The sequence below is a fragment of the Barbatula barbatula genome (genome assembly GCF_947034865.1).
Source record: "Barbatula barbatula genome assembly, chromosome: 24".
Lineage (NCBI taxonomy): Eukaryota > Metazoa > Chordata > Actinopteri > Cypriniformes > Nemacheilidae > Barbatula > Barbatula barbatula.
This window is the reverse complement of record NC_136787.1, coordinates 1,759,216-1,775,171: the sequence shown is the minus strand read 5'-3', so window position 1 is coordinate 1,775,171 and position 15,956 is coordinate 1,759,216. Positions and strand designations below refer to the sequence as shown.

General features: G+C 39.1%; 1 protein-coding gene across 2 annotated transcripts in view; it reads left to right on the top strand.

Annotated features, from left to right (window-relative positions):
• Positions 1-15,700, top strand: part of cntfr (ciliary neurotrophic factor receptor) — a 122,232-nt gene extending 106,532 nt beyond the window's left edge. For both annotated transcript variants that reach the window (XM_079448443.1, XM_079448444.1), the window contains 3 exons: positions 10,555-10,744; positions 12,811-12,928; positions 14,604-15,700. In XM_079448443.1, coding sequence (XP_079304569.1) covers positions 10,555-10,744; positions 12,811-12,928; position 14,604 — 309 coding nt within the window. In that variant the 3' untranslated portion in view covers positions 14,605-15,700. The remainder of the gene's footprint in view (positions 1-10,554; positions 10,745-12,810; positions 12,929-14,603) is intronic.
• Positions 15,701-15,956: the final 256 nt, after the last annotated feature.

Genomic DNA, 15,956 nt, shown 5'->3' with positions numbered 1-15,956 from the left:
GTAGGTGTAAAAAGGTCACGGATACAAAATTATTGTGTTTGGAAAGCCCAGGACATGTACGTTTTTTAAAAACTGTGCCCACTCACGCTGTTGCACAACCAAAGGGCTTTTTCAACTGGTGGGACGCTATCATGACCTGTCATGTCCCGTGCATTTCCATCCTTATATATGGATCGCATAAAAATTCTATAACTACAAAATATGTGTCATTTCCCCAAGCTGACCCATATGTGCTTCTAATGCTGAGATAGTTCACTTCCAAAAAACATCGGCTTTCGCTGCGCTCACGGCATCTTTTACTTTCACAAGCATTTCATGTGTCTCATTTCAGGCTTTTATTTGTTTTAAACTGCCATCTTGTGACCTCACGTGGAACAGATTTCTCAGTGGATTTGCGCGTGCTGTTTGATTTGCAGTTTAAAGAGACCCTTAATGGAAACATCAGCCTTGAAACACTCTCTGCTGTCGTTTATATTTTCGTTTAACTGAGAACATTGCGTTGCAGAGGCACAGACTGAAAAGAATTCTGTGAAGAGCATTTCTGGGTCATATTTCACCCCAAAATCAAATGTTAAAAAACTGTGAAAACGTATTCCTTTCTTTATTTCGTTTAGGAAATGTTTTTTAAAGAAATCAGCCTGCCCAACACAGCAACACTGGCTCAATGGCAGCATCAGCATCGCAAACTTCGCCTTTGAGTGCTCTTAAAAGTATTCTTGATGAGTTTCACCCAAACACTCTTCAAACACAGAGAAGTGTCATTTTCATGTTTGCCCACAGAAATAAATGTGTCATCGTGACTTCAAATCTCATTGCCCAGTCTCCATGTGCTTACTTCCCTACAATTCTCTTCATTCATTCGTCCCCTCCCTGGTTTGCTCTTTCTCCTCTCCTGACACGCTGCATATCACCCCACCCTCCGGCTGCCCCGCATTTAATGGCCTTTTGTGCATCTGCCAAAAGAGTCTCTCATCCTCCGGCCCGCACTTAGATTAATCAATAGCCCCGGCATTGCAGTACCATTAGCATGGCAAAGGATATTAGAGGGAGAAAAGAGGGTATTCAGGCATCTTTCACCAAAGTCCCGTTCTCCACCCCACCCAGACCCCGTCTGCACCTCTGCCGTGCAAATACACGCGAATGAAACATTTATGCACTTCGTAGTCTTTGTTGCTCTTTTTCTCTCTCACTCTGGCTCTCCCTCCAGATCACAAACAAGAGGTACGCCGAATCTAGAACACTTTCATTACAATTTAGATTCAACGACTGTATGGGTTGTCGCATCACTTGGTGTGCTGTGTCACCAAGTTCTGCCTTGTGCCATTTAACATAATTGCCCCCTTGCAGGCTTGTCATCAGAGATGCCGGACTTTTGATTCTTTCTGAGACAAGTGATATTATACACCATTATCCCTGGCATTAGCATGACTGTGTGCTGATGGGTTTATCTTCATAGCTGGTTTTAAAACATTTGCACTTAAACCATTATTTGCTTTTTTGCCGCCTTCCTTTAATATCCTTCCATTCAAGAGACCATTCACCATCCATAAATCAACACTATTCATAAAGAGAAACAACATTTGTAAATATATCTTTTATGCAAAATGCTCTATCCAGGTGCCTGTAATGTGGATTTTTCTCAAATTTGCCTTTCTTTATGTAGTGCTTATTCATGGCTAGTTTAAATCATTTTTCCATCTTAATTTTGGATCATGTCCAGATCTATTCTGCCTCAGGTTGTTTTTATCTTTGAAGAATATAGGACAGCAAACAGTTCTGGGGCACTTTTGACTACCATTGTATTTTGTCCTACTATGGTAGTCAATGGGGGGAAAAATCTGTCTGGTTATAAGCATTCTTCCAAATATCTTTCTCGGAGTTCTTCAGAACAACTCGAAGACGAGTAAATGATGACAGAATTTAGTATCCCTTTAAATGAAGCTATGAAAGCAAGACTCTACGAGTACACAAATAAATATGGAAGGGCTCATAACAGCTAAGTTGTGATTCCATATCCATATTTCCCTCACATGTCTGCTACGTGACAAAAAATTGAAACAAATGTTAAAATCCTCCACAGACACCTTACGATAAGCAATCATTTTGGTCATACCTCATAAATGAAAGCCCTGAATAAACCATGAACCTGTTCTGAAGTGTTATCTATATTACATGTTCATGCAATGCTTCTGCGAGTCCAAAACAATGCTTGAGCAAATGGCAGAGTTATAGCTCTTTAGTCATCCGTTACTTGTCTCTCATATTGTATTACAGTGCATTAGACATTAAAATTCACCCCTGACAACTTGAACACTATGATTAAGTAGTTTGTTCAGCTCTAAGGTTATTTTTCCTTTGGGCACTGTAAGCTGTTTCTTGATTCCTTGAGCGTGAAGATTGAAAAATGCTTGTTGGCTCTCTCTTTCTCTCTCTGCCGCCCATATCGATTGCTGGATCAGCGGGGGCATCCTTGAGATGTCGATGGATGAGGCTTTGTGTATTCACACACCTTATTCAGTGTCACAGGCCTCTGAGGACCAATATCTTATGATCCTATGCTTCCCGGCACGGGGAACATCCATCAGGGGTGCAATGTACTGAACTTGGCCTGGAGTGTTGTCCTTACACCTTAACGGAGGTAATACTTCATGTGTAGAAATGTGGCGCTCCGCTGGTGTTTACATGAGCATAAGTAGCATTACTCTTGTTGAGCTTCAGTGCAAATTACATTACTTGTGTTAAACAACTTTGGGTGCAATTGCAAATAAATGGCTCATAAAGAAGTTCCTTTCCAATATTTACCGAAAGTGCTATGCAAGACCTTGTGTGTGTTTGTAAGGGCATTATGACGCGAACGTGGTTTATGAGGTCATCCCAAATGTGCTTGTAATGTAAGCGACGTAATAAACATACTAAACAAGTTTTATTGCCAATGTAAAAATGTCAAAAGCTTTCAGAGAGGGTTAGGTTCCAGGGTAAGGGAATTGAAAACATCATTATTAAAGGATGACTCTTAAAACATGTATTGCGATCAGCTCTGAATGTCATTGAATTCACATAGAACAGAACGGAACAGTAGGCCCTACTACAATAAATAAGTGCTTCAATCATATAGAAAAAAGTTAACGTTATTGAAGGTAAATTCATTAATGATGTGGGACAGGTTGTATACAGTCTGTCAGTAATAAAATAATCTAAAGTCAAGGACTAAAGCTTACACATTTTGAAGCTATTTTACGACATTTTGATTAATAGTAAGTACTGTAAAACATTAACATACATGTTACCCCATACCATGAGAGCACGGTACACTCAAAACAAGTAAGAGAGACACTTTATCTTCCATTGTTGCCTTTGGACATTGTTTAATGGCAACTCTTTAACAAAATCAAGGGGTTTACACGTTCATACGTCATAGTACTTCTATTGCGTTATCTTCATCAAAAATAGTTTCTCATCCAAGTTTTCCTTCCTTTTTTTTGAAGAGCAACTGCCTCATTTGTGTAAAAAAGTTCCTGGAATGTGTTCGTATCTGACTGAACCGGTCTGGTTCACTTCCTTTGTTGACATTCAACCCATTACCGAGACACATCTCATTAGCGACTACTTTGCATGATTTCCTCTTAAATAGTATAAACCGGTTCATGACTTTGAAACGTTTGAAGGAATTCCTGGAGTTTCACAGCCTTTTCATTCGGATAAGCGCTGAGGTGTTGCCACTACCTTTGATATTAATTGCACTGCAGGTGAATGGCCATCAAAGAGGGACTTGCGTGTTAGACAATTACCTATTTAACCTGTTGGTTTGGCTGTAGGGATCCCGCTGAAGGGGGGCTGAGGGAAAAGCTCTCATTAGCTTGAGTGACAGACTCTCACTGGCCGGCCTCTTTTAGCCCATCAGTAGAAAGTCCGATGTGAATTTTGGAAGTGGCACGTAATTGCTTTCTTTCTCCACAACAGTAGACACGCTCGCTGGCTCGACTGGTCTGGCGTATTTATATTCCCTCGCGTGAGGATGGCTGTTATATTCGCTACTACGTTCAAGCGAGAGATGGGACGCAAGGGCCTCTAAAGGCTGTTTAAATGTTGCCAATCAAATCATAATATAAACCTATTATTTCAATTAAACTGTGTAAAAGAATATCAGTACTTCCCTAGGATTTGAATTTCTTTCAAGCATAAACTAATGTTATGAGTTATTAAGACCTAACTGAATGATACATTTACACACAATAGACACTTACTGATCAATCACAAAACTAAGGGTACTTTTACAGGACAACAATGTTCCAAAAATAAAAATTCCTTTGTGTTTTTTAAAAGTTTCATGTTCGGATGACAACATTGTCAAAAACCATCCATATTCGCTAAACAACAAAAAATGCTGTATTATGCATGCCAGGCCACTAGTTGGCAATGTGATTTTAAATCACATAATATGCATGTGCATGATGTCACCCATAATGTTAAACAAAGACACATTTTGTGTCATTTTCAAAACCATTTTTGAAACGTTTTTAAAAGTCAAAAAGTCATTGGGATGAATAAAAGTTATTCTAGTCCTGTGTTTCTGTTACGGATTGTGTTTGTCTGAAAGTGAGGGGCGGGGGAAGAAATTCGCCTTACTAAAATTGTTTACAGCATTTGCTAGGAGAATTATATTGAATTGTCCTTGGATACACACCGGGAAGCAGAAAGCCCAAGAATTTCAGTGCCAGATAAAAGAATCTACATCCCTTAAAGCCACGATTTCCATACCAAAAGCCTGAAGTCAGTACAGGGTGTTATAGTTAAATGGGACAGGATACTGGCAAGAAGATGGGGTCACGTTGCCCTCCCTTATGTAATCTATCAAGAATGTACAAATCCCCCCCCACCCCACTGTATAGGCTAAGCTGTTTTCAACAGCAATTTCTGATTCGAAGATTAAAATACTGCCCGTAGATAATACACAATGAGCAAAAGATCTAAGCACTGTCGGCTTTGAGCACCCTTTCGCACCTTGAGAAATAAGATGAATTTATAATGTCCCCGCTTTAGTTGAACATATGAAGAAGGAAGGTGCTATTATGAATCCTTCAATACCGGGGGAGCTTGAAAGCTGGAGCCATCACATGCAATTAATAGATCAAGAGACGATGTTATACTCTTTTGGCCAGGCATGGGGACTAGCGGAATACTTGGGATAGCGTATTCTGATATACACCACAAGGATTTATTTTTATGTTTCATTAAAGAAATAGCGCTGGTATACATGAGATAAGCGTCCGTGCAACAGACAGCAGGCTACTAGTATAGGAATTGAATTACGTTGAATAACGAAAGCTCTTTGTTTTGGCCACCAAAACACTTCTCTAGTCGTTGTTTGCATACACAACCTTGAAATAATATAAAAGTAATTTGATGGGTTGCATTATTTGTATACATATTTTCACTAGGTATTTCACAATCTGTACTAAAACACATTATTTAATGGACCATATCATCTTTGTTTACGGCTCTCTTTAGATATGCAGGCCTGTATTACTGATGAATACATTGCAGTGTGCAATTTATCATGACTTATTTCAAGTTTGCCAAGGGCCAGCACTAGAACAACAAGTAAAGTGCATTCTCCTGCATTCATGTAAAATTCCTGAAAGTTGAATCGATAATTAAAATCTTTTTGTGTAAAAACACTGATAAAATGAGATTTGGATAATATAACCAGACTAAAAGTAAACAGACATTAAACTCTATTAAACAACATCAATTCTTTTTGTATCTCTTGTTCTGCCCATTCTGAGGATAATATAAATAATTGATTTGTTGGGATGCTGTTCAGATCTTGTGCATATTTTATGAGTAGTCATGTTGCATGAATAGCCCAAGACAAATGGGAGACTATGTTTTGGTACTTTGCCTGGATTTAGCAACTTGGAACTAAGGAATACCTCCGACCGCTTGTGTATACTCAGGGATTAAGCCGAATTGGCCAAGAAATGCACATGGCACAGAAATAACACCCCTGTTATTAAGCTAGTCTTAACTGTTTTATTTACATGGTGTTAGTTGGGTTGGTATCCCCTAACTCTTGTTTTGCTTCTATAGGAGGTCTTGTTTACAGAGTAAAGCTTATATAGAAAACAGTATAGTCCTCTATGGAATGACTTGATTCACTGGGTTTTTCCCATCTGTTCTTCCGAAGAGTGCATTTGTGTGTATTCTTGGCATGGCATGAGCTCTTCCCTCAGCGTGTATTCCAAACCCAGCGATTTAGCTTAATGCGCATACTTGGCAAGCCACAACTTCTAGATCAGTTACTTTGAGAATTAACGCTGTTTGTTTGCACTCTCGGTGATGTGAGACGTCGTTTGGAGAAGAGGAACATGGGAGCTGTAAGCCATCAGCCGAAATTAGTCATCAATGATCTGTGATGGTAACACTTCCTGTTCTGCTAGACTTCCTATAGTGATTTGATTGGGTTCTTCGGGAAACAAGGAAAGCTAGTTGACAAAATAGGAAGGGTTGTTGCCTTCAAAATGATTCCTGCCAATTTCCTTCATGATATTTGTTTTATAATGATATAGGCGTCCATTTAGCTCAACAGGTCATGGCTTTAGCAATGCCAAGGTCATAGGTTCAATTCCTATTTGATGAAATATAAAGAAACTCAAATGCACAAAAAGTCTGCTTAATGCATGAATGTAAATGTTCTAAACTGTGTTTAAGTCTTAAAGTAGATGCAGCTTTATTCATTTGGTGTAGTCTATAAATGCTAGTTTATTTTCCACCCAGAATTGGGTCATAAGGGACGAACCCAGTGGTTGCTTTAAATTAAAAGATGCACCGATATATCGGCCAATAATCTGTATCAGTTGAACATTTTCAACACAATCCGCAGTCATCACATGAATGAATAACATTTAGAAGGTTAAGAAATATAAATTGAATCTTCAGAATCGGTATTGGCAGATATCACTCTGAAAATTCAGTATCAGTGGAGAAATGTTTTATCGGTGCATCTCCAGTTAAAATGGCTTATAAATGACTCAACAATGGGTTAAAGCAACCCAGCATTTTGGGAACCAACGCTGGGTCACAAAGGTTTTTAAGTGTACCTGGTTAGATTTGACTGTATGATTAACAAGAATACATCGTTGATGCTAACATTGTGTTACATTTGATGTTGAACAACCAAAGTCATTAAACAGTAAAAATTGATAATTTTGACTTTTTCTCTCGTCACCTGAATGAATGAAAACTGCATGTAACAGAAGCTGCCCGTGTATTTGGTCAAGCAGGCATCAGGTGGGGTTAGCTGAACTGCACTCCTGTCAGCTTTAAACACAGCTGGGCTGGAGGCAGGAATGCGGGAAGTGGGCAGAATTGAGAAAATATCCCAGCATGATCACGATAATAAGCCAGCAGTCACCGCCGAGGGTCTGCCGGCTCCATTTGCTGCTCAGAAAACTACAGTTCTTGTATTTTTGTCTGAAATAATTATGAGAGATTTTAATCGCAAGACATCAGGCTTTGTAGACAGAAGGTTTAAAATATGCTAAACTGTAATCATGCCAGCCCTAAAAATACCTTTATCTTGGTTTGTGATATCAGTTCAACTGTTTTTTGAAACATTATGATTTTTTTTCTATATAACATGCACAGATAGATGAATTGTTCACAATAAGACTAAGAATGTGTAGTATACATTACAAAGGCAGACAGAATGCCCATTGAAGCATCTGAGATATTAGTGCATGGCCACGTATAAGGGTCAGAACATGTTTGCTTCATAATGATACGCCTATATAAATAGCTTTCTCTAAAAGCACGTCTCAGACATCAGCTGATGTCTTGATTCTCTCTACTGATCCAAAAGCAAACAGGAAGCAGTCTGTACTGTCTCGTGTTGACTGTTGATAAATTGTCTAGCCTTTAATGTTTTAAAGACTTCAGGCGGGTTTTATTTTCAATATCCACCAACTCAAGTTCCATGACGGTCTCCCGATGATAGTGTTTTATGCGTGGTTTTATGTATCCTAAAATTACTGCACTTCGCAAAGGGCCTTTTGACTTCGTGTGGCATCTTCAGGGCTGACAGCGTTCACAGGAGGGCAGCAATTGGATGTTGATTTGTGCAACAGAATTACAGGTGAAACTGGGCATCAGAGCTACAGGTCCCTGATTTGGATAAGCAAAGTTCTGTCCATTTCCAAATAAAATCAATTTATATTTAAAGCAGGGGTGTCCAGTCCTCTTTTTGGAAGGCCGCTTTATAGTTCATGTACAAACCTAAGTGAAAAAAACAGCTGTTATTTTCAAGTAATCCTGACCTTTATTAGCCTGGTCATTTGTGTTTGACAAGAATCTAAGCCAAACTTGTGGTATTTTGGGGGAAAGTGTGCCTAAAAACTTAAAATCTATTACTCGGCTAAGAATAATTCTGATGTTCTTACTATTGCATGACTTTAAAAAACATACAAAATACATCAAAAAACCTATACTAACTCATTTTATTGAACACTCTTAAAAAGAATGTGCTTCAAAAGGTTCTTCGATGCCATAAAATAACCTTTTGGTTTCATAAAGAGCCTTTAACATTTGAAGAACTTTTCTGTTTCAGAAAAGGTTCTTCAGATTATAAAAGAGTTAGAAAGTGATGGTTCTTTAAAGAACCTTTGACTGAATGGTTCTTTGTGGAACCAAAAATGGTTCCTCTACGACATCGGCCTGAAGAACCCTTTTAGCACCTTTTTTTAAGAGTGTGCATTTATGGTGCTTTAATGTCCTCAAAGACTGACAACCTTTGTGTCGCACTGTAGCAAAAGTCATGATTTAATGTGACGTGATGGGATTTTTCTATGTGTTTACAATTCAAGGACATTTCTGTCTGCTTCTGTTTGAAATATAGGACAGTAAAAGGACAAAAAGATGATGAATTTGGATCGCATCAAAGATGCCGCAGCTCAGGAGCTCAATGGCAACCTCGGGTGAAAGCGCAGCGAACGTGGTTTAATCTCAAATTAAAAGGATGCAGCTTTTGTTTTGTGGGTTTAGAGGAAGCACTGGGGAAATGAGCAAAGTTCAATAAAAATGTAAATGCAGAGGCTAACCGACACTCAATGCCGCGTTTGTCACTAGACACGAGATAGTGAGACGTGCAGACAGCACTAGTGGAAAGAAATAAAGCTCTTCTCGTCTTTGTTCACAGCAGCTCAGGTGCGGATGAAGCATTCTTTGGTCTCGCAGTATACAGACTTCAATTTTCCTGCACGCTTTTTGTCTGCAATGTACAACAGCGGTTAGGTGACCCGGGAGGCAGTGAAGTAATAGCAAATTCTAGAAAGTACACTTGCCGCTTTGTAAACAGAATGAAGTCATTTTCACTGTTCCTCCGTATTACTTCTCGCGTGCATACTGTATATGTGTGTTAGGGTTGTGCGCACTTCAGAGTTGGGTTGAGAATAACTTTGACATTTTAGCTCAGTTTCTGAGTTTATAAACAGGACGTTGTTCCTCAAAATTTGAATTTAAGAGGTAGAAATAAAACTGAAGGAACATAAATTGATTATGTACGTTTTGTTTTTAGTGTAAATGACATAAAAACATGCATCATAAACACAGAACGTGGATTATTTGCCTAATCATTAGATGATATAATAATGATCCCCAAATATTCAATTAATAAATTATATATAACACATTAATTCTATTTTGAATAATCTGCTCTCTGGCTCCAAATTGAAATTGTCAATTTGAAATAATATTGAAACAGTTTGATGGTCATTTTGCATCTGACTGTTTCTCTGTATTGTTGTTCTCTTTCTGTCATTGAAAATCAAACGTGTGGGGCGTGGTCAATTCGAATGACATCCCATGGAGCCAATTCCTTCATTTGCAATTGGAACCAACCCTGGCCTGTGAAATACATGATGCGAGAAAGGGCACGACTGAGACCGAGCTCTTCACGTGTGAGTTTGCTGGATTTCAGTTCCAGACCGGAGCTGCAGAGGTGCAGGACAGGCCGGTGATGGATGTGCGAGATGAGTCATAGATGCTGGACCATTACTCATCTCCCTCCACAGGCCTCAGCTGCAGTGCATTAGTGAAATTTCCCCCCTTACTCGAAGCGGCAAAAACATGCACGGGACTTCCCAGCCTCTTTGTGCTGTAGTTAAGCGGCCCTCTCAACCTCATTACCCACAGGTGGCCTTCAGGTGTGAAGAAGTGTACTGCACAAACAGAAAGTGATCTACAGGCAGACGTAAAGTTCATATGTCATTGTTTGAGAACGCCCATAAACATATAATGCATTTCAAAAACAAATGTAGTTCTTTTAAATCATAAGCATCAGAGTCTTTCTTGCGTGCACTTTGTTTGTCAATATGTTGAACACATTGATGGGAATAATGTCAGCTACTTTTTTCTTTCGACCTTCAGCAAGCCATTCAATAAGATCACTTCCAATGGAACATTTTTCACCGCATATACATGTATCTAATCATCTCAACAGCACCCTTGATTCCCATAAGTTCCATATCCCTGATTGGCTCTCTTGTCATTGATTGACAGGTGGAGCTCTCTGACAGTACCTCCCACATTATTACCGACGCCTACGCTGGGAAAGAGTACATCATCCAACTGGCGGCCAAGGACATGGAGACCGGCACCTGGAGCGACTGGAGCGTGGCAGTCCACGCCACCCCCTGGATGGAAGAACCCAAGCCCATTACCTCCACCACTGAGAGCGACATTATCCAAGGTACGCTTGCGCCGTCAACCGTACGTCCGCTCTCCGTTTAAACTCTCTCCCAGTGATCTCCTGTCTCTCATCAAACTGTAACTGAGGTTTATAATGAGGAGCGAGTGTCTAAGTCGCGCTGCCCTCTGCTGTCAAAGAGGGTTAATAACAGACGAATAGTTGATGTAAACGGAGGACAGTGATGAAATGGCGTCAGATTCTGTTAGGTTTATGGAAAATGCAACTGCTAAACAGACTGTAGTCAGGTAAAACGGTGTACTTAATTTGATGGAAACAAATCTGGGTTTTTATGCAAAGTCACAGTCTGAAACACTTTTTTCAGAAAAACATATTTATACATATTAATGCAGTCCTATTCTGCTTCCAAGTTAATGAAATTTGTTGTTTATGTATAATTAAACAAATACATGAAACACATTGAGATACACCATTAGAGAGAAACAACGTTTGATTTACAAACTCAAGTTACTAGTGTAAATCATTTTTTGGTAACGTAGTTTCTTCCGACTTTTACATCACATCAGTCTTGTGATATTTCTGGTCTCCCCTAATGTTTCAATTGTTTTTAAATGCTTATTTTCATTCAAAATGAAAGTTATTGCAAACTTCAACATCAACCTTTTAGCTGATAAGTCGCCATGTCTACAGCATATGCGAGAAAAGTTTTGCCGACCTGCTTAAAGGAATTATTCACCTTCGAAATGAAAATCAAACCTGTATGACTTCTGAAGAACATGAAAAACGCTGGTCCCCTATGACTTGCATTGGTTTTCTGTCCATACAATAGAAGTCAATGGGGACCAACGGTATTTGGTTGCCAAAATTTTGCAAATGATCACACAGAAAACAGGAATTTTTATTTTCAAGGTTACCTATTCCTTTAAACCAAAAAAGGCCTGCTATTATTTCCTTTACATTTTCACTTGCTCACTTTTGGGGTTTACAAGTATTGATACATCGCCTGTTTCAGGGGCAGAAACTTGAAAACCCCAGTGACTAAAATAGCTCTGACAACTCGATTACTGTTATTAGAAGTGATATCTAGTGACGGCTACCTTGCTCTGTTTGATCCGGCGGACTAGTATTGAGTTTCAGCCCGTGCGTGCTATTTAATCCACACTATACTTGGAACGGACGGCAGAATCACGGAAGTCAGCAGAATCGCACGCTTTCTGCACCTGCTGCCTTTGTGAGCCATGTGTCAAAATATTCTCTCTAAAAGCTTTTCTTTTTCTCTCCTGGGTAAAACAATAGACCATCCTTGCAATAATTTCTCCTTTTTTTATCTGGTTTGTGTTACTTCAGCGTTTTTATTTGGTTAAATTGAGATGAGAGGCATATCACGAGACAACGCCCTTCGCTTTATATCAGATGTTTTCCGGAGAGTCATTTCACACACCATCACTCTTCAAAAATAATAGAGTAAATGTGACATTTAAACAATAACTAATATCTTGAATTTTAAACACATTTACAATGCACAGCATAAACGCACTCAATAAATAGAGGAGCATCCTGTCCCGCCGCGTTTACATGAGTTTTAAGATCTAAATATTATTAAACCTTGCATGCAGGATTTCCTTGATCTATTCTCGTGTAGCCAGGCATTCAATAATCTGTGCAGTTTAGGTTCACATTTAATATGAATCATAGAGCAAAATGAAAAATCTTTCAGATAATAGTGCAGCAGTGAACAGCAAATAATTGAAAATGTGTGATCACAGATTCCGCCGGAACAAACAAGCACCTGTCATAGCTCATGCGGAAAACAAAACACAGCTCTATAGTGAATGTCTAGTTCATCTGCTACCATATGCCGTACTGAATTTGATGCCGCTCAAATGGCAACATTTGGCATTCCAGTAAGAAGTTCTTTTTCTTAAACAATCACTTCAGCTTTTTGTTTCTTGAGGGAAACAAGCTTGAGAAACTTTTCTCAAAATTCTGATATATCTGACTAGCAATTTCAGCCAGCTCTTGCCATTTCGCACATGCATACCTTGGAGAAATTACATTATTGTGTCTAAATATTTCGAATTGGTGACCAATTTTTTCTCCTTTTACAGAAACCACCCCGGGGCCACCCTCGGCTGCACCACGAGCAGGTGAGCCCATAGCGGCCTGCTCCACGCTTCTTTGGTCAACCCACCTGCTCTTGGCCTGTGTGCTGCTGTCCATCATGTGGTACGTGCCATCATCAAAACCTGTAATGCTGAATCTTTTACACAGCCCCGAAAGTTCACGCTCCAAGCATGATCAAATATGGAGTTACTACATCTGCTGGATATACGTGACCACCCTGAATGGCCTTACATAGCCAGTAACAAAGATATGAAGGTTATATTCATACAGAATATTATTTACACCAGTGGTTCTCAAACTGACGGCCGTGGCCTCCCGGGGGGACCCAAGTTTTCCTGTATCTCAGTGGTGAGACCATTGCGTTAACAACGTAAGGTTGTGGGTTGGATCCCAGGGGATTGCAGATACCTATGTAAAATGTATAGGAAAAAAGCGTCTGCCAAATGCCTTAATGTAAATGTAAGATGGATCCGGGGGGCATAGTTTTTTTCAGTTTATTTTAGGAAATATAGAAATCTATAGTAGCTGGGTTTTTACAGGAAGACTCATTCTGAAGACAACACACAACACGTATCAGACTAGATACTAGGCCTGTTCATATGAAGTGAGCACAACTTTTGTGTGATCAACCTGGCAAAAAACTGTGGCCCTAGTTGACTGTGTTGAATAACTCACCAAACTAGACCATCACTTCATGAGAACCATAAACGCCAAGCTTCTCATCTTCTGAACCCCAGAGAAATGGTGGGACGAGTCTGGCCACTGGTGCTCACAGACACATAAACCTCATTGGATCCCCGGCATGAGGCAGGAAAGCGGACGAGATAGCCAAGTAACGAGCGGGTTTGTTTACAGCCTGCCTGTTATCTTCAACTCAGCAACACGGCGTAACGAGCCCATCTCTAATTAAAGCAAGTTCATGCATGGAGCTGGAAGCCAGGAGGAAGTGTACGATAGTGTCTCGAGGCTTGAATGTGTTTTCCTCATGAGACGGCCACGCAGAATTACCTCTGCCTTATGCATCCGCCGTGAGCCGTTCTCAGATTTGAGATTTAATTGGTCAGTCTATATCAGGCCAAGACAAAATTAAAGGCAACATCACGGGTGGCTGCTTACCAATTACACCTTCCTACTGGCACGGGTTGGGAGCTGTGTGGAAACTGTCATCATTGGTTTCTGTTTGCTCTAATTTAAGTGATTTATGCTGTAGTAGCTTGTGAAGGGGGAGCTCAATATTTTTAAAGGAGATTGAGGTGGTCAGAATTATTTATTTAGAGCTGTAATTTGTGGTAAATAAACAATTTGTATCGTCATATGGGGATTATGTCACACTGTTAAAAAATCTTCTGTTAAAAAACAGAAATGTACTGTAAAATATTGTTTCCCCCTGTAAAGTTACAGGATATATAGTAAATAGTTTTCCCTGTTTTTCTTGTAGATTTGTTGTCTTTTTCTGTAATTTTACAGTTTTTGACCGTATTTAAAAAATAAACTGTAAAAAGAAATCCTGAGCTGGGGCACTAGAAATAAACTGTAAAATAACATTTTGCTCCCTGTAAAATTAAAATGTTCTCCCACTTTTCTTGTTAATGTAATATTGTGTTTTTTCAGTGTATTAAAAATGTTTTGGGTGGGCATGTTTGTGGCTTTATTTTATATTCACCCCTAAAAAATATGCGACAAAATGTCTTTAAGACCTTTTCATTGTCTAAAGAACCTGTTTCCACTACCAAGAGCCTCAAAAGTAACATATATTTTTTCTCTGTCTTCTTTTTAGATGTGTGAGCGTCATTCCTGTGGAAAAACGAGGAGTCTACTATTTCTATTTTGCACATGTTAATAGATATCGTGCATTGATAATTTAATTGAAGTTCTTTTTCTCACAAAAGAAAAAAACTAGAAAGATTAATAAATGGAGACATTTACATAAGCAAGACAAAAGAACAATGGAATATTTCAACATCGCTGACGATGAGAGCTTATGGAAGACGGAACGGATACAGACACAGGAACGGAACCCCAGGGGAGCAAAAGATTTGGGGACGCAAGTTTCACCTGCCTGGCAGCACAACAAACGAACAAACAGAACAACATATTTACCCTCCTTTTTATTCCTCACACGAAATGTTCCACTCCATTCATTTCTTCAAACTGTTCCAGAGACAGAAAAAACGCGTTTTGTGTAACATCGATTTCCGCAACATACAGCTAATTCATCATGCCAAAGACCCGGACTGTTTTTTTCCCATAATCCCTAGCTTCCCCAAACCTGTGTCTGTAAGGGATTGGTGCTGGCAGTACAACACCTTCACATACTTCAAAGACGGAGGAGTAACAAATTAAGCTTGAAGGCCATTATTTGATATCTGTTTCTTTACTTTGTCCTCAATTTTACTTTTATCATTTTTGGCCCCTGAACACAGAGAAGTTGAGACTGTAAATATAAATTGGTTTGGACTGTTCTGGACGGCCTTTTGTAAACAGAACGCTCAGTGTGTTGTGTCAGACCATCTCAAGATCACGCACCGTGCTGAACCATGTTTTCGCTCTCCGACTCTCTGATTATTACTGACTTTTCTAGTCAACATCACGATTTAATACTACCTTATCCAAGGTTTTTTGTATCATTAAATAAAGTATAATTTTAGAACTTTAGTTTTTTGTTTGTTTGTGTTAGTTTGTTTTTTCACACCTTCATAACTGCTTAATTCTCTTTGACCATATTTTGTAAACTATGATATGTATCTTTAACATGAGAAAAAGTTTATTATTTAATAATGTATGTATTAGCTTTAGATTCTTGTAACCTGTATCTGGGTTTTTTTATAGATGTATATAAAATGAGAAGTTGTTCATTAAATGTGACCATTTCACAAAGAATAGAACCTGTCAGTCGTTTTTTCCAACTCTTTCACTGCTTTGCAAGGATTTTATATTGGATATTGTGTTGCGATGCCATGCGACACAAATTGTAATTTTGCTAGTAATTCATTATGCATAACACATTTTCCACTGCACAAACATTTACATCACCTGCATGTCAAGATGCATCTCTAATGTAGATCCAGATAGCAGTAGCACTAAATGACCATAGACACAGCCTGTAATGTCTACATCAAAATATAAGGAA